Genomic DNA, 21,448 nt, shown 5'->3' with positions numbered 1-21,448 from the left:
CATGCCCACAATCGACAATTGTAATGTGCTGCAAGTTACATTTGGCACATTATGAATGCTGCTTCACTGCAACATCATTTAACAACAGATGTAGCACCCAAAAATAAAATGGGAGGAAATTAATTGCTATCTTCAATTTTCTTCAGTTTTTGGATGACAATGATGTGTTAAAAACACACAACTGCACTTTCCCTACCAACCGTTTCACTCTGCATGGCTGACTTTGTAATAATGCCACAATTGGAATGTGATAGAGCAGGATGCCTATAATGTTTCCCACTACTTAGTGTCCACATTTTACCACTTTGGATGCCCCAAAAATTGGTGATACACAAGTGTTTGCATATAATTTGCAAGTTTCCATTCCTCACTCAACACAAAAACTAGTGCAGTAGCTCAACTCAACAAAAAGATGCTTCGTTAAAAAGTAATTAGGTCATTCCATGTCAAATCACCTACTTTCAGAACATTTTCCTGCTCAACCGTCATGAATTTCGATGAAATTTTATAAGAACACTTGCACATTTTGTCAATGAAGATTGGTGTAGTTTAACATTCATCAAAGCAATATTGACTGAGATATAGTCACTTTTTTGATTCCACACACAACTTTTAGTAGAGCGAGTGTGAATTTCTGGCGACATTTTAGCTGTTATGTCTCGAGCATTATTTTGTTGGAAGAAATGAATTTTAGCCATGAATTTCACAGTTTGACTTCTTATATCCCACGGACTAAAAGTATGATAAACCTAGAACTTGGCATGTAGTAACCTAAGAAATCAAAGTACTCAAATACAAAGTTTCATTCACATGACCCATTCCAATAGTGAATAAATTAAGTGCAAAGTTGATTTTCCAATGAAGCTCAAACATACAGTATTTTTTACCTGATTTTGCTAAAACCTATGTTCTATGGAACGTTCCAAACTGGGCTCACTAAAAAGACCATCAGATAATTCGAATAAAGAAGAAAATTAAAATTTCCAATTTTTCTCTCTTTAAGGGCAAATACATGCAAAACAAGAAACATAGTACACAACAACTTGGTAGCACAAGGATGCGGAATACAAATTTGTTAATGAGACAACAATTTTTGTGGAAAGATGAACATTAAAGATTCGAAATCAGTCTCATTCAAAATAACATGTTTTAATCCTCCCAGAACAGTGTGTTTAGTTTCTAATACGAGCTAACAATCTCTATGTATAGAAGAAAATGTTCTGACTGGTTCATTGACTGCCAAGCCCAAAGCACCAGGAGGCATTGTTTATGAAGGGATTTTTCGAAATTCCACCTCTCAATTGACAGGAATGGGGGAAAGAAATACAGTAGAAGAAGAATGGGTAGCTTTGAGGGATGAAGTAGTGAAGGCAGCAGAGGATCAAGTAGGTAAAAAGACGAGGGCTTGTAGAAATCCTTGGGTAACAGGAGAAATATTGAATTTAATTGAGAAAAGGAGAAAATATAAAAATGCAGTAAATGAAGCAGGCAAAAAGGAATACAAACGTCTCAAAAATGAGATCAACAAGAAGCGAAGAATGGCTAAGCAGGGATGGCTAGAGGACAAATGTAAGGACGTAGAGGCTTATCTCACTAGGGGTAAGATAGATACTGCCTACACGAAAATTAAAGAGACCTTTGGTGAAAAGAGAGCCACTTGTATGAATATCAAAAGCTCAGATGGAAATCCAGTTCTAAGCAAAGAAGGGAAAGCAGAAAGGTGGAAGGAGCATATAGAGGGTCTATACAAGGGCGATGCGCTTGAAGACAATATTATGGAAATAGAAGAGGATGTAGATGAAGATGAAATGGGAGATATGATATTGCATGAAGAGTTTGACAGAGCACTGAAAGACCTGAGTCGAAACAAGGCCCCCGGAGTAGACAACATTCCATTGGAACTACTGACGGCCTTGGGAGAGCCAGTCCTGACAAAACTCTACCATCTGGTGAGCAAGATGTACGAGACAGGCGAAATACCCTCGGACTTCAAGAAGAATATAATAATTCCAATCCCAAAGAAAGCAGGTGTTGACAGATGTGAAAATTACCGAACAGTCAGTTTAATAAGCCACAGCTGCAAAATACTAACACGAATTCTGTACACGAATGGAAAAACGAGTAGAAGCCGACCTCGAGGAAGATCAGTTTGGATTCCGTAGAAACACTGGAACATGTGAGGCAATACTGACCCTACGACTTATCTTAGAAGAAAGATTAGGGAAAGGCAAACCTACGTTTCTAGCATTTGTAGACTTAGAGAAAGCTTTTGACAATGTTGACTGGAATACTCTCTTTCAAACTCTAAAGGTGGCAGGGGTAAAATACAGGGAGTGAAAGGCTATTTACTATTTGTACAGAAACCAGATGGCAGTTATAAGAGTCGAGGGACATGAAAGGGAAGCAGTGGTCGGGAAGGGAGTAAGACAGGGTTGTAGCCTCTCCCCGATGTTATTCAATCTGTATATTGAGCAAGCAGCAAAGGAAACAAAAGAAAAATTCGGAGTAGGTATTAAAATCCACGGAGAAGAAATAAAAACTTTGAGGTTCGCCGATGACATTGTAATTCTGTCATAGACAGCAAAGGACTTGGAAGAGCAGTTGAACGGAATGGATAGTGTCTTCAAAGGAGGATATAAGATGAACATCAACAAAAGCAAAACAAGGATAATGGAATGTAGTTGAATTAAGTTGGGTGATGCTCAGGGAATTAGATTAGGAAATGAGACACTTAAAGTAGTAAAGAAGATTTGCTATTTGGGGAGCAAAATAACTGATGATGGTCGAAGTAGAGAGGATATAAAATGTAGACTGGCAATGGCAAGGAAAGCGTTTCTGAAGAAGAGAAATTTGTTAGCATCGAGTATAGATTTAAGGGTCAGGAAGTGATTTCTGAAAGTATTTGTATGGAGCGTAGCCATGTATGGAATTGAATCATGGACGAATAAATAGTTTGGACAAGAAGAGAATAGAAGCTTTCGAAATGTGGTGCTACAGAAGAATGCTGAAGATTAGATGGGTGGATCACATAACTAATGAGGAAGCATTGAACAGGATTGGGGAGAAGAGAAGTTTGTGGCACAAGTTGACCAGAAGAAAGGATCGGTTGGTAGGACGTGTTCTGAGGCATCAAGGGATCACCAATTTAGTATTGGAGGGCAGCGTGGAGGGTAAAAATCGTAGAGGGAGACCAAGAGATGAATACACAAAGCAGATTCAGAAGGATGTAGGTTGCAGTAGGTACTGGGAGATGAAGAAGTTTGCACAGGATAGAGTAGCATGTAGAGCTGCATCAAACCAGTCTCAGGACTGAAGATCGCAACAACAACAAGGGGATGAAAGGTTTTTTGAAAATATATCGCTACTAAAGCAATTTTGAAGCTATAACTATATCTCACAGATTACAGGCATGATAAACATAAAACTTGGACATAACTTAGCAACATAGGGTTTTCCAAATATGAAATATCATGCATGTAATGCTTTCTAAATTTCTACAAAATCAGTTCAAACTTTATTTTTGTAAAAATCACTAAAATTGAACACGCTCCATCTAGTTTCAGAAATTCTAATTTCCATAACTGATTTCACAGTAATCACAGTTGGAAAGAACATGTTTTCAAGCATCCAGAAAATCATGTTCAATTTTCCAACATGAGCTAACAATACCTGAAAATGGCGAACTAATTTGAAGGAATGTATCATGGCAAGAAGCCACATTTCAACGAATTGTGGCCTGTGTTTTGTTGGACATATTTTTTATTTGTATATCGACAAGTAATATCTCACTATATGGTGTTGATCCACTGTGACATTGTTTACATTTTATGTCATGATTGTACATCGCGAACCACCTCTTGCAGAAATGGCTGAAGTCTTCCAGCAACAAACATAGACTCAGTTGCAGAACCAAGGTCCTGTGGCCAACCCTTCCTGCTGCCTTATGCTGAATAAATCTTTGGCGTCCCCCAGCTAAACTGACCGGTTTGCAGATATGCACCCCCATCCCCTGACACAAGACTGCCCACTAGCCCACAAAAACAGCCTCTGCTTGTTGTAGATAGCCTGTATTCCCCCTGTGGACTAACAAGATTCGGCATAAAATGCACTGTGTTTCACTATTTGTTTAACAGAGAGAATAGTACACACAGTGTATTCTTCAAGTCTAACGCTCAGCGCAGTCTGCACTGGTGTGCTCGTTGCTTAGATCCTTCCAAGGTTAAGTAAAACTCAGTAGAATCACTTTCCAGTAACATGCCAATGTTTTGATGAGTGATAATCTTTGGATTTGAAAAAATACCATCAAAATGCCACAATACAAATTTTATTCAAAGAAAATTGGGCTAGAGCCTGTAGATAGATGGTCAGTGGAGCAGAATTTACTTATAGCTCTATAATGAGAGGTCCAGGTTGCAGGTAATGACCAAATCACAAAGACAAATGCTTCAACATGCATGAAATAGCACAAAAATGCTGTTACAATCCATTTGGGAAGAAAAACCACATTGTCAAATGTAGGTCCTGCCATGGGCAATTGTTTCAAAAATGGTGCAAATAGAAATATTATACTTGGAAACAAAATTAACCCAAGATGCAAAGCACATACATTCAAATTACAGTTCAACATTCAGATTTTCTATCTTCAGATGAATTACAAATGGACACTTTGTGAACACTAAATCAAAGTTTAACTTCTCCAGGCACTACCCCATTGAAAATTCAGAGGTTAACAGCTAGAGACAAACACAGCTATGTAAAAAGGAAACTTAGCATGTGCAATGTCCAATTGCAGGCGAGATCACATCTGCCGTTAGATTTTCTGCGGGAAGAAGCCAACCAAGCCAATCCAAAAAATGTTGTAACTTATGTGAAGATTATGTTGATCTCACTGAGGAACTAAGAAAGGAAACTGGTATACCCAACAGGGCAAGAAAATTTCAACTACTGACTGTGGCTACAAAAATTTGGGTCAATATAGAAAACAGTAGCAAAGTTCGGCATTTCACAGCACTCTGTCAAGTCAGCCTGATAGTTAAAGAGAGAGAAAGGCATTTGTGTTATACCACATGCATGCAAAACGTAGCAACAGCCTGGCAAAATGGTTACTGATCGAATTGAAAACTTTTACGAAGAGTATGAATTCAGTAGGATGTGTCCACGTAAGGAGGAAGGTGTGTCAGTTCGGCTAAGTGGTTCCAAACACACACAAAAGTGACTGCTGTTGTGTAATCTGAAGGAGCTGTAAGCAATGTACCATAATACATTTGGACCTGAAACTGGCTTTTCAAAATTTTGTGACCTCAGACCAAAGTCATCATTGGTGGTTCTGGTACATATTATTTTTGCATTTGCACTATACACCAGAATGGTAAAGCTCATGCTCTAAGCTACTAATATCAAAGAGTATTACAAACAACTGAAAGGAAAGACCATACGTAATTTGTATTCAAAGGGCTGTGTGTTACAAAGATAGCAAAATTGTCCTGCTGAAGAAGCAATAATTGCACATTTGGGACAAGTATTTAATGAATGGGATCCAGAATAATCAACAGAATTCAAAAAGTGGGTTCACACTGATCGTGAGACATTGGAAACAAGTTTATTAACAGTTGACATCTTTACTAAAAAAATTCACCACAATTTGAAAGCTGACTAGTCACAATTGTATGCCAAAACACCAGAGTCAGTATTTGAAGTTGTTGAAGGGTGACTTAAGAGAAACTGAGATGACTGTTCTGATTTGCTTTGCTAAAAAATATTTGTTTGTTGTTAAAGACACTGCTCAGGGATTTCACTGGGAAAATTCACAAGTTACATTGCATGCTTCAGTAGCTTGTTCTTTCAAAGAGGGCATGTTGGACACTGTTAGTTGTTGCATTATTTCAAACAACTTGCAATATGATACAGTATTTGTACATGTGAGACAGGGTTGTAGCCTCTCCCCGATGTTATTCAATCTGTATATTGAGCAAGCAGCAAAGGAAACAAAAGAAAAATTTGGAGTCGGTATTAAAATCCATGGAGAAGAAATAAAAACTTTGAGGTTCGCCGATGACATTGTCATTCTGTTAGAGACAGCAAAGGACTTGGAAGAGCAGTTGAACGGAATGGATAGTGTCTTGAAGGGAGGATATAAGATTAACATCAACAAATGCAAAACACAGATAATGGAATGTGGTCGAATTAAGTTGGGTGATGCTCAGGGAATTAGATTAGGAAATGAGACACTTAAAGTAGTAAAGGAGTTTTGCTATTTGGGGAGCAAAATAACTGATGATGGTAGAAGTAGAGAGGATATAAAATGTAGACTGGGAACGGCAAGGAAAACGTTTCTGAAGAAGAGAAATTTGTTAACATCGAGCATAGATTTAAGTGTCAGGAAGTCATTTCTGAACGTGTTTGTATGGAGTGTAGCCATGTATGGAAGTGGAACATGGATGATAACTAGTTTGGACAAGAAGAGAATAGAAGCTTTCGAAATGTGGTGCTACGGAAGAACGTTGAAGATTAGATGGGTAGATCACATAACTAATGAAGAGGTATTGAATAGGATTGGGGAGAAGAGAAGTTTGTGGCACAACTTGATTAGAAGAAGGGATCGGTTGGTAGGACATGTTCTGAGGCATCAATTTAGTATTGGAGGGCAGCGTGGAGGGTAAAAATCGTAGAGGGAGACCAAGAGATGAATACACCGTGCAGATTCAGAAGGATGTAGGTTGCAGTAGGTACTTGGAAATGAAGAAGCTTGTGCAGGATAGAGTAGCATGGAGAGCTGCATCAAACCAGTCTCAGGACTGAAGACCACAACAACACAACATGTGTTTACTAAAAAATTGGTCAACTTTTGTCGATTTGAACAAAGATTGCCGAAATATATTACTTCAGTGATGGCCCAGCTCCATAATATAAAAATTATACAAACTTTGTCAATCGGAGTAGCCACAAAAACACTGATCTAGAATGGAACTGTTTTGGCACCGGAGACAGAAACTCTCTGTGTGATGGGACTGACAACACGACCGAACAATTGGCTACTCGCTTGAGCCTACGATGGCCATCATCAAATCAAATACTGATGCCAAAAGGCAAAAGGTCTATTCAACTTTTGCGACCATGATATAGATGGCATCAAACATATATACTTATGTTCCAAAACGAGAAACCGAAGAAAGCAAAAAGTTAGGGGGGAAAAAAAAGAAGAAGAAGAGGAGGAGGAGGAGGAGGAGGAGATGGTGAGAAAGCGCATGGTTGCCAATAAGAGAGAACATTAGCTTGTACCACTTGATTTGAGCTCAGTTTGTATCAGCCAAATTTCTCATGACCCAAGTCTGAAACTGAAGTTGTCACCTTGTCATTATGTTGTATGTATAGGCATGGAGGATCAGCAACATTACTGAAATATCAACTGAACAAAACGATGCACTGATAAAATTTATACATCCTCATGGCCCAACTTATTCATGTTATTGGCCCAAACGACAGGATGCTTGTTGGATACCAGAACAACTCTATAAACATTCTCTGTCCCTTCAATATCAACATCTGCCCAATAGTATCAGTTTCCAAGAAATGACCTGCAGTTACTAAGTGGTTCAAAATTTTCGAAAAACTGAACTGCAACGTTGAAAAGTCTAAAATCCAAATTGATATTACTTTTCTGTTGACACATATGTGGAATACTTGTACAGATTTGAGAATCGGAGATAAGGTACTCAGCCAATGGCTTTGTAAGCAGACAGGTACCACCACAAGGCTTCTGGACTTAATTTAAGAAATCAAATTATGGGTTTGGAATCCTGGATAAAGAAATGCACCTCCTGCTGGTACTGCACAGCTATTGGAAGTGAGCCCTATGGAGACAGGGTTGTAAGTGCAAGTTTCTGAACTGGCACTGACAATGCCACCATGGGCCAATGCTATGCAGTAAGATACTACTACTCAATTTAAAAATAAAAAGCACATGCTATGAGACATAGACAATATGTTGGTGCAATGTGGCCTGATACCACACTACAATCCTTCAAATTTCGTCATCATTTTCAGGTCCTGTTAGTGCATATTAGAAAATCAAATGTGACTTTCTGAATGCTTGAAAGCATGCTCCTTCTATCAGCAATTAGTTTGAAGTGACTTGTAGTTTGAAATGAGCTACCAAACACAGATTTTCTAAAAGCAAAATGAATGTGATCAACTTTTGTAATTTTTATCAGAACCAAGTTTGAACCAGTTCTGTTGACATTTGGAAAGCGGCATGTGAATGATATTTTGTATAGGAAAATTTCATGTTGTTAAGTTGTGTCCAATGTTTCATACTTATCATGCCTTTAATCAATGAAATGTGAGAAGACAAAGTTAAAACTTTATTTGCAACATGGTTTTTCCAGCTATTTTGCTCGATTTAGGTAGCTTTGTCAGCCTATTTTGGAAATTAAACTCACTGTTATGGGGATTTGGGAGGAAGGGTCTTAAAACAGTGGTTTCATGTTTTTGTGAGAGACTGGTTTTGAAGCTTTAAAACACAATGGTAGTTACAAAAGAAGAGCTGAGTATGCTTTACAATGAACCTGTAGATTACTGGAAAACTGTAGGTGAATGAAATTTTGTACTCCACATCCTTGCACTACAGACCTATTGCATATTAAGTTTCATTATCAGCCTGATTTTATGAGACAGATGAATCAAAAATTTACTATTCGTGTCCAAATTTGATTCAAATCATCTAGGATTGTCTGCGTATGTTGGATAACCAAATAAACTTTTGTTGCGGTTAAAAACTTCATTTTTGTAATGAGTGCAGCTTGGGAAGTATTACAGAACATAGTAGTTTGCAAAATCAGGTCAAAAATGCCGAATTTTTGTAATTTTTGGACAATCTTCAAATTTACACTTTCTTCATTCAGTATTACGAAGTGGTACGTAGATGAAACTTTACATTTGAGACCTGTATTCTTAGATTACTACATGTCGAGTTACACATTTTTCATACCTTTAGTCCCTGATATACAAGGAGCCAAACTTTGCAATTGTTTCCGGTGCTGGTTTTTTCAAGAGACTTGCGTAAAATTTTCTGGCTCTATGTGGTTCATAAAATTCATTGCTATTCTTAAGAGGGCACACAAAGTTGTGTACGGCAGTCAAATGTCAGTTCTTTCAACAAAATATTGCCCGAGATATAACAGCTCAAAGTTTCCAGGGATTCACACTCACTCTGCACAAAGTCATGCCTGGTGTTCAGCAAGTGACTGTATCGATGCCAGTGTTGCTTTGATGGCCATTGAATTTTACCATTGTTCATTGGGGAGATGTATGAATGTTCACATAAAATTTCAACAAAATCAGTGATGGTCAAACAAGGAGGCCTAGATGAGTTAACATGGAATGGCCCAACATAAATAACTAATCAGCTCCTCAAACAGAGAAGTGATGCTAGAGTGTTGTTATGTGAAAGTTCTCACTGCATTTAGGGATGATAATATAACCAGAGACCTTGAACAATGACACCAACACACTTTTACTGGAGTGTAAACCAACCCAAAGGAAATCAGATTTATTCAGAAAAGGTTTAACTCACAAAGGAAAATATAAAGAGGCATAGCAAGTCAGGCATTGCAAGTCTAGTTTTAAAATGCTTTCGACAGAACTCCTTGTATTTCTCTCTTAAAAACATAATTTATAATTAATCATTAGTCCAAATCAAATGAAGTTTTTTAAATAAATAAAAGAAAACTAAAGGCACTACTTTGTAAGCTACCTACTTACTTAAGTGAAAGCTAAATAAAAAAAACAGGAATAAGAGAACGGTCACCACTATTAAGAAAATCACCAAAAACCAAATGTGTGAGAATAGTAACACCTGAAAGTTTCTACAATAATACTGGAAGCTGAAGAAATGAATTAAAATTTGTCCCACGGCTGGGACTAGAACCCAGGTCCTCTTGCTTACTGGGCAGTAATGCTGAACATTATACCACCACAGCACTATGGTCAACACTGCTGCATGAACTACCCAAGTTGAAAGCCATTCCCAAGACAAACTTCAATTCGTTTCTTGCTCTACTTAGAGTTTATCGACATCTGATGCAATAAAGTATACAGATTGCATCATTGGTAATCTTTTATTATTTTCTTATAGAACAATCAGCAATTCACAATGCAGCAACCATTTGATCAGCCAGTGGCCGTATCAGACTAAAAGCACACACTCCAAGTGGTGACATCATGTTCCAACTGCGCTGTCACCACAAGTATACTTGTGTGTTTTTAATCTGATTATTACTAATGGCTGGTTGAATCCAGTTACTACAGTTGAAACGCTTTTGTGAATATGCCATGAGAAATTGACAGAAGAATGCCTAATGAGGTAACCACCACTGTTCGACGAAACCATTAATAATTATTATCATCCAACTTCAATGCCTGCTTTGTTCCACTCCGTTAAAAACTAGCTGGTCTTATTTCCATGAAATCAGAACAAGTTTTGACACGGATTCAAGAGGATGCTATGCAATTAACAGCATTTATTCATTCTTTACAACATCAAGCATCTGGGAGTAACTGGTGTTAATTTCAAACAATGCTCATCTAATCACAGATACTCTTGCTAACAGCCATGATGTATTCCTGCTGCACTTTCCTGTCAATATTTATATTCTCAAAAGAAGTATATGCTATCAGATAATAAGGTGAAGTAAAGCTTCATGAATTGTAACTGTGCACAATACAGTTCTACCAGCTTTGCTACATCTGCAATTCACAACAAATCTACAATAATTCAACTTCTTGCAACCTTACTTACACTTTATGACTCATGATTAGACACTTTTACATTGGTTCATTCAGCAACTGCACCTGAAATTTAGAAATGCGTTGTCACCTGCTACCACAAGTATATACGTTAGGTAACTTCAACAACAAATCTCACTAAAGAAAACTGTAATGTTACAGATACACCTAGTGGCTGATTAGTATTTACATTCAAGAGATAGACTTACAAGCACTGAAAACATACACATATAAAAGTAGAAACACTTTCTAGCTTTGGGAACTATTAGCTCCTTCCTCAGGGAGGACAGTGGGATATACTGGGTAGCACTGGAAAGGATGAATAGGAGTTTCGTATGTACATCACAAAAAATTAGATGCTCAAATCCTGGAGTCTGAGTGAAACTGCTCCTCTTTTCCAAAATTCCTCTTTGTATCACTACATCCTCCCTGAGGAAGGAACTGAGAATCCCGATAGCTAGAAATTTTTTCCATTTCTATGAAAGTAATCATAATTTCACTTCCTGAAAATGCCAGCTATTCTGTCTACCTGTAATTTAACAAATTATTTCAATATCATTTTATAGCAGCAATATTATCTCTATCTTCAAGGCTCAATAAACCCTTCAGTGCTTAGATAGCACCCACTATACAACCTAAAACCAAATGAAACAAAAAACTAATGACTCGTATTTCTCTGGATTCAATTATAATCAACCTACAGAAAGCAAATCAATAAAAACACCTTAATGGAAGAACAATGAGAGGGGTCAAAAGCCAACTTTCAACTTTATTTCCGAAATAACAAATTTAGTAGTTTAACATCTTGTGACTGTTCCTCATCTTTTCTACTTTTGACAAGTGTGTGCTGCAATTTGCTGAATTTTCACATTTTTGTGGAAATTTCATGAAGTATACCTCGAAGTGCAGGAGGGGTCAATTACTCTTTGGTAGAACTCCCTTTCACAATCTTGCTGTTGTCATAATTAAAAAGGTATTTGAGTTGCATTTTGCTATTGTCAACAATTGCTGACTTGAATGATGATATATGCATTATCAGAAAGGTTTTTTCATTGAAAATTGTTATTCAATTTTGCAGTTGTATTTGTGTGTTGCCATTATTAATTGTTTCATCAGTTAGATAGTGTTTTATTGGCTACAACATGCACCTGTCACCTAGGTATAGCATCTTTGACTAGTAATCAAAACAACCTGGGTCCCTGGCCACTGCTTAAATTCTGAATAAAAATTATCAACAATGGTGGCCGAAGGTTTCCAGCATAAGAAGTCGCCCTCATTCTGCCAACGGCCTTGTCAAAAAGGACAGATTAGTGGACGAAGGTCCAGGGCACTCTCTTGCTCTACAGGAGGGAAACTGCCGCAAAAAGACAGAAGAATCAGCAATGAGCAACAACATGCGGTAGTAGAAGTCAATGGGAACCACTCCAGTAAAAACACAATGTGTATCCACGTGACAGGTGGCTTGTAACTGATAAAGTGTCAAAATGTCTCCACTGCCAAATATTCTGGATTAGTTCCTCATTCAGATCTCCAGGAGAGCACTGCCATGGAGACCACGAGAAAAAGATTAAATAACCTTCCAAAGGGTAATGTTCAATGTGTCGGTATGTGGGATGTCAGAAGTTTGAACATGATAGTGAAGGTAGAAAAAATGAAAAGGAAGATGCTGTGGCTCAATCTAAATTCAGTGGGGGTCAATAGTGAAATGGAAAGAAGGCAAGCATTTCTGGTCAGATGAGTCTAGTGTAATTATCAGCTGCAGCTGCAGCTGCAGCAGCAGCAACAGCAGATAATGGTACAATGGAGGTAAAGCAGGGAGTGAGTTACTGTGAACAGTTCAGTGATAGGGTTTTCTCATTAGAAGCGACATCAAGACAACACCGACAACAATAGTTCAGGTATACATGCCAAAGACTCACACAGAAGATGATTTTTTATATAAAAATCAGATATTGTATTGTGAGGCATACCAAGAACAGGTATAGACAAAGATCACAATTTATAATAATGAAGAGTAGGCAGAAGTTAAAGGGACTAGCCAGGAAGAAACAATGCACAGAGAAGAATGACAAGGAAGTACTAAGTGCTGGGTGCAAGAGTGTTGTGTGACAGTTGCATTGAGTTAGCAAGTGAACTGGTTTTAGCTCTTTGTTACATTACAAAACGAATGTACTACGAGACTTTACCATGCCAAAGGTGTCCAGTGTCAGATTTATTGTTCTGGATCAGGAATTCAAACAAAATTTCATTGACACTGATGAAACTGTTATGCATAGTACTATTTGCAATACAGGAATTTTGTCAGATGAAAAACACCAGTGAGACTACATCAAACAACATATTTCCAGCTCTAAGCATCAAATTACTAAGAGTCTTCAGCTCAAACAAATCACGACACACACTGTTATGAAATGGGTGTCAACAAAGTTTGCAAAAAGGCAAAATTTGAAGGAATTAAACATTGATTTGTGTGCAACTATTACAAAGTAGTAATTCCACTCAACAAGGTGAATCACCCAGCCTTCAAGGGTTTTCTTGAAAAATATACAAAGATGTAAATGCCTGATGAGAGTACTTTAACAAAAAAATTTACGTGGAGCCTGTTTACCAGGAAACCATAAAAAGAATCAAGGAGAAAGTGTCAGACATGGGAATCACTGTAGATGAAACCATAGACGCAATGGAACATTTTAGTTTTTCCCTTAGCATGGAACAAAGTTAAGAGCATGTAGTTAAAACTGTATGCACTGCAGAAAGCCAATGCTAGTATAGTAATGCAATAATGCAATCAATTATGGACTTCTGCCAGAAACTCTGGCCTACTGGTATCAAGTGTGGAAAACTACTACTTGCGGTTTCGGACCAGACTCCATACATGGTTTCAGCTGTTAACGGACTGAAACCTTTATTTCCCAATTTGAATCATGCAAAATGCTTGGTTCACTCCCTTCACAGGGTTCGTGAATCCATAACGAACAAATACCACATTGCAAAGCAATTTACCTCTGCCCTGAAGAAGACTTTACTGAAAGCTCTGAGTCATGTTGTGCCTGCAGGGAAACCACCAGCCTGCCCCTTCCAAATTTCCCAATCATTACTCACTGGAGATCTTCGATTGAGTATGCTGCTATGTTGTGTGAGAATTTTGATAAAATTAGTGTTTGTGCTTTCTTTGAATGCAGCAGATGCAGGTGAAATTTCCAAGGCATAGCAATTCTCTTACCCGAGAAAATACTTAACTTGCACAGAGAATTTTATTGTATCCGTAGTTACAAGTACCTCACTGCAGCTATTAAATGACTAGAAAAAAAAAAAAAAAACCTGGAAAAGGAAAACAATGGGGTATTTTTACTTCCACGAGGGATCAGTTAGATGGCTTTCCCAAAGACAAATCTGAGTCTTAGTCCTCAGAAGAATCCACATACGGAGGAATTCACCATATCCGTAGAGTTGCCATTCCAAGTAAACGTGGATGTTGAAAGAAGCTTTAGCATCTATAAACACATTCTACCTTCTAGTAGAAAGAGACTTACTTTTACAAATAAAGAAGTGCTTAATGTCTTTAAGTACAAGAGCTTTGTGTTTTTTCCTTGTTTTTGATGAGTGATAATTTGATGTACAGAATGAGCACAAAGTCTTGCCCCGATTATAAAAATTTATAGCAGAATAACTGTTTGACATAATAAGTTACATTTGATGCCGTTACATAGGTTAGCGTTACTAGTTTTGTTTTTAAGACCACTTACATTAGTAAACCTAAACATGTGCTCCCTTGGTAGCTCAGAGAATGTCGAGGTGGTATTCAAGTTCCTGCCAGGTGTTTCATAATGTGTGTTCTGTCACAGTACCCACAGCAGCTCATATCCTAATATTCAGTTCATCGATGGCAGCAACTGGTGTGACAAACACTCTGTCCTTGATATAGCCCCAGAAAAATAAGTCATGGGGCATAATGTCTGGAGAGCGGGGTGGCCAGGGTGTTGGACTGTTCCAAGAATCCACCAATCCGAACATTACTCCTCTCTCCAGACATTATGCCAGACTTTTTTTTCTGGGGTTATGTCAAGGACAGAGTCTCTGTCACATCAGTTGCTGATGTAGTCGAACTAAAGGCTAAGATACAAGCTGCTGTGGTTACTGTGACAGAACATGTTACAAAACACCTGGTGGGAACTGGAATACCACCTCGACATTCTCCGAGCCCATAAGGGAGTACACGTTGAGGATTACTAACATAAGAGCTCTTACAAAAACTAGCAGCACTAACCTATGTAACGGCATCAAATGTAAATTATTATGTCAAATAGTTATTCCGTAATAAATTGTTATAATTAGGGCAAGCCTTTGTGCTCACTCTGTACTTGTTTGTAATTGGATAAACTAGAATAGAGGAAAGAGAAACCGTTGAATTAGTTCAATAAACCAGCACCTTTAATTGCTTTCTTTAGCTTATTGTTTCACCTTTTACCTTCCTTTTTCACCTGAAATTTGCACATAAAAATCCTAACCCTGCTGATGAAATTACTATACCCAGTGAAAGAGGAGAATTACAGGATCTGCTGAATGAAATGAACAATATAATGAGGGCAGCATATGGAGTGAGATTATATCAAAGAAAGATGAACGTAATGATAAGTAGCAGAAATAAGAACAGTGAGAAACTTAACATCAGAACTGAGGATTACAAAGCATGCAAAGATAAGGAATTCAGCAACCTATAGAGTAAAATAACCTATGGTGGACAGAGAAAGAAGGATATAAAAAGCAGCAGACTTACACTGGCAAAAAGGACATTCCTGAACAAGAGAAGTCTACTAGTATCACACATGACCTTAATCTGGGGATGAAATTGGGAAAATTAGTTTGGAGCACAGCACTGTATGATAGCAAAACACAGACTATGGAAAATTATTGGTAGGCCACATTGAACAAGTCAAAAGACTTAAAAAAGAAAAAAAAGGCTATTCAATTAATTGCTAAAATAGTTTCTATAGCCTAGATCGCATGAATACTTCCTTATTTTTGACAAATGGTTTTGACTGACTTTTCTGTTTGACATGTTCCATTCACTGATGATCCACTTTAAAAACACTTACAACTTTAATACACTTACAACTGCCATCCATTTCTACCATATACATGGTCGAAGATGGATCACCAATATATGGAACATCTCAAGGCGATGTTAACATATGTGCTAATTACATTTCACTGTATATTGTGATTTTTAAGACTTAACTATCATCTGTGAGTGCTACAAATATGGACATGGCTATGGGTTGCTTCAAACATCCTGATGGAGACAAGGGTAAATGGCATATGCCTGCCACATAGTGGATTGCTCAGTGGATTCATCAGTGCCTTCCAACTTCCTTATGAATAACAGATGCTGCTATCATTTTAAAAAGAAGGCGGGGGGGGGGGGGGGGGGGGGGGGGGCAGAACAAAATGCTCATGTTCTTGGGGCTTAATTTTATCTGGGATAAAATGAAGAGACAGAACTTGCAAACTCATCACATTTCTCCCCTTTAACGTGAAATCACAACGAGCTCAACACATCCCTGCTGCCAATTCACACTTATTTCTGAAATATGGAACATGCTAATGCCGAACTACCTCCACTGTTACTACCCTGGTGAAACTATTACAACTGATGAGTAGTTACTTCCAAGAGAAGGATGGTGCAAGATGTACGTTTAATTTGTTTACGCCAATAAACATGACAAATACAGACTAAGTCTTCATACAAGCCCTAATTTCTCACATCTGATCTTCATGGTCCTTATGTGAAATGTATGTTGGCAGCAATAAAATCAATCTGCAGTCACCCTAACACCCTGGTGCTCTAAATTTCCATAACAGTACTCCATGAAAAGAGCATTTTTTATCCCTCCAAGGATTCCTCTCTGAGTTCATGACGCTTCTGCATATGCATGATGATTGAACCAGCTGGTAACAAATCTTGCAGCACATCTCTGAACTGCTTCGATGTCTTCCTTTAACTCTGCCTGGTTGGTATCTCACATTCTAGCAGAACTAAAAAATGGGCAGCACTAGCATTCTATACGCTGTCTCCTTTACAGATGAGCTACACTTTCCTAAAATTCTCCCAGTTAAACATAGTTGATCATTCGCCTTCCCTAATAACAACCTGAAGTGCTCATTTCATTTAATTTGCTTTGCAATGTTGAGCTTAGATATTTAATCAATGTCACTGTGTCAAGCATCACACTACTAATGCTGTATTTTAATGTCACAGGATTTCTTTCCCTACTCATCTGCATCAACCTACATTTTTCTACACTTAGAGCAAGCTGTCATTCATCACAAAAACTGGGAATTCTTTCTAAGTCACCTCGAATACTCCTACACTCACTCAACGATGACCTCTTCATGCACACCACAGCATCATCAGCAATCAGCCATGAATTGCTGCTCACCCTGTGTGTCACATCAGATCATCAGATATGTGTACACACACACACACACACACACACACACACACACACACACACACACACACACACTGAAGCACTGAGGAAAAAAAAAGGAAAGAAGAAACCAAAAACTCTTACCTTACGTAACAACACAAAGTATGGTGTCGACGTTGTTGATCAAATGATTTCTAAATATTCAACTAAGGTTGCTTGCAGGAGAAGGCCGAAATGTTCTTTACAGCATACTAGTCATTACAGCAATAAATGTGTGGATCATCTCCAATCAAATATTTAAAAATAACCTGAAGAGTAAGGTACTCATACTTCAGCTCTAACACCAACTCGCAAACATATTACAAATAGAGGGATAAAAGCAATAAAGCCAATCAAACACAGAAACAGCTGGGGAAAAAAGGGGGCTGGGGGTGGGGGTGGGGGGAATTTCAAACTGGAAAGTGCAAAGGAAACAAGACTAGCAGTGTCTGTGAGCAATGCAAAAAAGCTGTCTGTGGACAGTTGGCATGCTAAGTATCAATAAAATAACAAAGGTGTGATTTCAATGTATGAGAAAAAAAAAGTGAAATAAATTAAGAAATGCCAGGCACTTTAGAATTAAGTGACATTCTGGGGAGGAGATGCAACATTTTGTATCCAAACCAGTTATCTAAAGGTGTTAGAACTTCAAGGTAAGGTTTTGACTAAAAAACGTATATGACAAAAAAATGAATGGAAAAGGTATAAGTCTTTATTTTAACAATTTTGTAGATATTTAATGCAAATGAATCCTTCCTGTTGTTCTAGAGTATCATAGTTTTGGCTGTTTTAGTGTTAAATAGGGGAAAAAAAAACATTCACAAATGTAGTCATAGAAATGATGTGAACTACAAGTTCAGAGTAACAAAAGATACAGCATGGAACATTATAGTGTAACAGCCAAATAGTAAATTGCTGGCGTGCATAACTCTGGTCAGCCAGACAACTTACTGTGCAAGAAAGAATAAATTATTAAGAACATAATGAATATGCAACCCTTAGTGTCTTCTTTTGGATAAATAACATACAGTTTTGAGTTTAAAACAATCAGCTGAACCAACATAGTCCTATTCTGCTCCTCCTTCAGTTAATGTTTTCAGTGGAAACAACATTCAATTTATAACTTAGAGGTTTACCTACTTTAATTTTAGTAGAGCACTGTACTTAAAATCATAGTCGTTTCCTTCCCTTTCCTCTCCTTTTCAACAACTTTTCTTCTGTAATGGACTCCAAATTATACACACTTGTTATTTCATTTATAATTAAAGTTCAATGTCAGCCAATTTATTTTCTTTCAACTATGAAAAACCTTATTTTCTGCCCCACCATCCAAACAAATGTGTGTAACTTTCACTCTATTATTCTAGTTAACACAAATTCCCCAGTCTGATGTCAATAATTCTGATTCCTAATGCTCCTTCTGCTTTCTACATCAACTTATTTAACTTTCAACGAAACACTGAACCAAGCAGCCAAAAAATTTTAGTCTGTCTTTCTTTCTTTCAGACAGACTGCCAGTACTTAACACTGCTGCCACCCTTATTTTTACTTCCTTCTCTACACCCTAGCACTTTTCCAACATCACAAACCAACAATAACTACTTCATTTTCAGAGGTTTGTACCTTTATTAAAATTGTTTGTTGCAAATGACAATAAATCATCACTCCTTAATCTTAACTATATTCTTATGAGAAAGTATTATTGCTGGAGGTCAGTAGAAGAAAGAGACAAGTAGGAAATGGAACAGGATCCCGAGGGGAAAAAATATAGTAAATTGTAAATGATAATGGTGGTTGTTGTGGTCTTCAGTCCTGAGACTGGTTTGATGCAGCTCTCCATGCTACTCTATCCTGTGCAAACTTCTTCATCTCCCAGAACCCACTGCAACCTACATCCTTCTGAATCTGCTTAGTGTAGTCATCTCTTGGTCTCCCTCTACGATTTTTACCCTCTACGCTGCCCTCCAACACTAAATTGGTGATCCCTTGATGCCTTAGAACATGTCCTACCAACCGATCCCTTCTTCTGGTCAAGTTGTGCCACAAACTTATCTTCTCCCCAACCCTATTCAATACCTCCTCATTAGTTACGTGATCTACCCATCTAATCTTCAGCATTCTTATGTAGCACCACATTTCGAAAGCTTCTATTCTCTTCTTGTACAAACTATTTATCGTCCATGTTTCACTTCCATACATGGCTACACTCCATACAAATACTTTCAGAAATCACTTCCTGACCCTTAAATTTAGACTCGATGTTAACAAATTTCTCTTCTTCAGAAACGCTTTCCTTGCCATTGCCAGTCTACATTTTATATCCTCTCTACTTCGACCATCATCAGTTATTTTGCTCCTCAAATAGCAAAACTCCTTTACTACTTTAAGTGTCTCATTTCCTAATCTAATTCCCTCAGCATCACCCGACTTCATTCGACTACATTCCAGTATCCTCGTTTTGCTCTTGTTGATGTTCATCCTATATCCTACTTTCAAGACACTATCCATTCCGTTCAACTGCTCTTCCAAGTCCTTTGCTGTCTCTGACAGAATTACGATGTCATCGGCGAACCTCAAAGTTTTTATTTCTTCTCCATGGATTTTAATACCTACTCCAAAATTTTCTTTTGTTTCCTTTACTGCTTGCTCAATATACAGATTGAATAACATTGGGGAGAGACTACAACCCTGTCTCACTCCCTTCCCAACCACTGCTTCCCTTTCATGTCCCTCGACTGTTATAACTGCTATCTGGTTTCTGTACAAATTGCAAATAGCCTTTCACTCCCTGTATTTTACCCCTGCCACCTTTAGAATTTGAAAGAGAGTATTCCAGTCAACATTGTCAAAAGCTTTCTCTAAGTCTACAAATGCGAGAAACGTAGGTTTGCCCTTCCTTAATCTAGCTTCTAAGATAAGTCGTAGGGTCAGTATTGCCTCACGTGCTCCAACATTTCTACGAAATCCAAACTGATCTTCCCCGAGGTCGGCTTCTACTAGTTTTTCCATTCGTCTGTAAAGAATTCGCGTTAGTATTTTGCAGCTGTGACTTATTAAACTGATAGTTCGGTAATTTTCACATCTGTCAACACCTGCTTTCTTTGGGATTGGAATTATTATATTCTTCTTGAAGTCTGAGGGTATTTCGCCTGTCTCATACATCTTTCTCACCAGATGGTAGAGTTCTGTCAGGACTGGCTCTCCCAAGGCCGTCAGTAGTTCCAATGGAATGTTGTCTACTCCGGGGGCCTTGTTTCGACTCAGGTCTTTCAGTGCTCTGTCAAACTCTTCACGTAGTATCATATCTCCCATTTCGTCTTCATCTACGTCCTCTTCCATTTCCATAATATTGTCCTCAAGTACATCGCCCTTGTATAGACCCTCTATATGCTCCTTCCACCTTTCTGCTTTCCCCTCTTTGCTTAGAACTGGGTTTCCATCTGAGCTCTTTATGTTCATACAAGTGGTTCTCTTTTCTCCAAAGGTCTCTTTAATTTTCCTGTAGGCAGTATCTATCTTACCCCTAGTGAGATAAGCCTCTACGTCCTTACATTTGTCCTCCCTGCTTAGCCATCTTGCACTTCCTGTCGATCTCATTTTTGAGACGTCTGTATTCCTTTTTGCCAGCTTCATTTAATGCATTTTTATATTTTCTTCTTTCATCAATTAAATTCAATATTTCTTCCGTTACCCAAGGATTTCTAGTAGCCCTCGTCTTTTTACCTACTTGATCCTCTGCTGCCTTCACTACTTCATCCCTCAAAGCTACCCATTCTTCTTCTACAGTATTTCTTTTCCCCATTCCTGTCAATTGCTCCCTTATGCTCTCCCTCAAACTCTGTACAACCTCTGGTTCTTTTAGTTTATCCAGGTCCCATCTCCTTAAATTCCCACCTTTTTGCAGTTTCTTCAGTTTTAATCTACAGGTCATAACCAATAGAATGTGGTCAGAGTCCACATCTGCCCCTGGAAATGTCTTACAATTTAAAAACTGGTTCCTAAATCTCTGTTTTACCATTATATAATCTATCTGACACCTTTTAGTATCTCCGGGATTCTTCCATGTATACAGCCTTCTTTTATGATTCTTGAACCAAGTGTTACCTATGATTAAGTTGTGCTCTGTGCAAAATTCTACCAGGCGGCTTCTTCTTTCATTTCTTTGCCCCAGTCCATAATCACCTATTACGTTTCCT

The 21,448-nt window shown here is 38.0% G+C and overlaps 1 protein-coding gene across 1 annotated transcript in view; it reads right to left on the bottom strand.

Moving 5' to 3' along the window:
• LOC126354104 (uncharacterized) overlaps window positions 1–21,448 on the bottom strand; it is a 73,968-nt gene that overhangs the window by 11,355 nt on the left and 41,165 nt on the right. Inside the window, exon 3 of the mRNA XM_050003496.1 lies at window positions 10,796–10,848. Coding sequence (XP_049859453.1) covers window positions 10,796–10,809 — 14 coding nt within the window. The 5' untranslated portion in view covers window positions 10,810–10,848. The remainder of the gene's footprint in view (window positions 1–10,795; window positions 10,849–21,448) is intronic.

The sequence above is a fragment of the Schistocerca gregaria genome, chromosome 3 (genome assembly GCF_023897955.1).
Source record: "Schistocerca gregaria isolate iqSchGreg1 chromosome 3, iqSchGreg1.2, whole genome shotgun sequence".
In the NCBI taxonomy this organism is placed as follows: Eukaryota; Metazoa; Arthropoda; class Insecta; order Orthoptera; family Acrididae; genus Schistocerca; species Schistocerca gregaria.
Note: the sequence above shows the minus strand (reverse complement) of the source record. Positions and strands in the feature narration are given on the sequence as shown.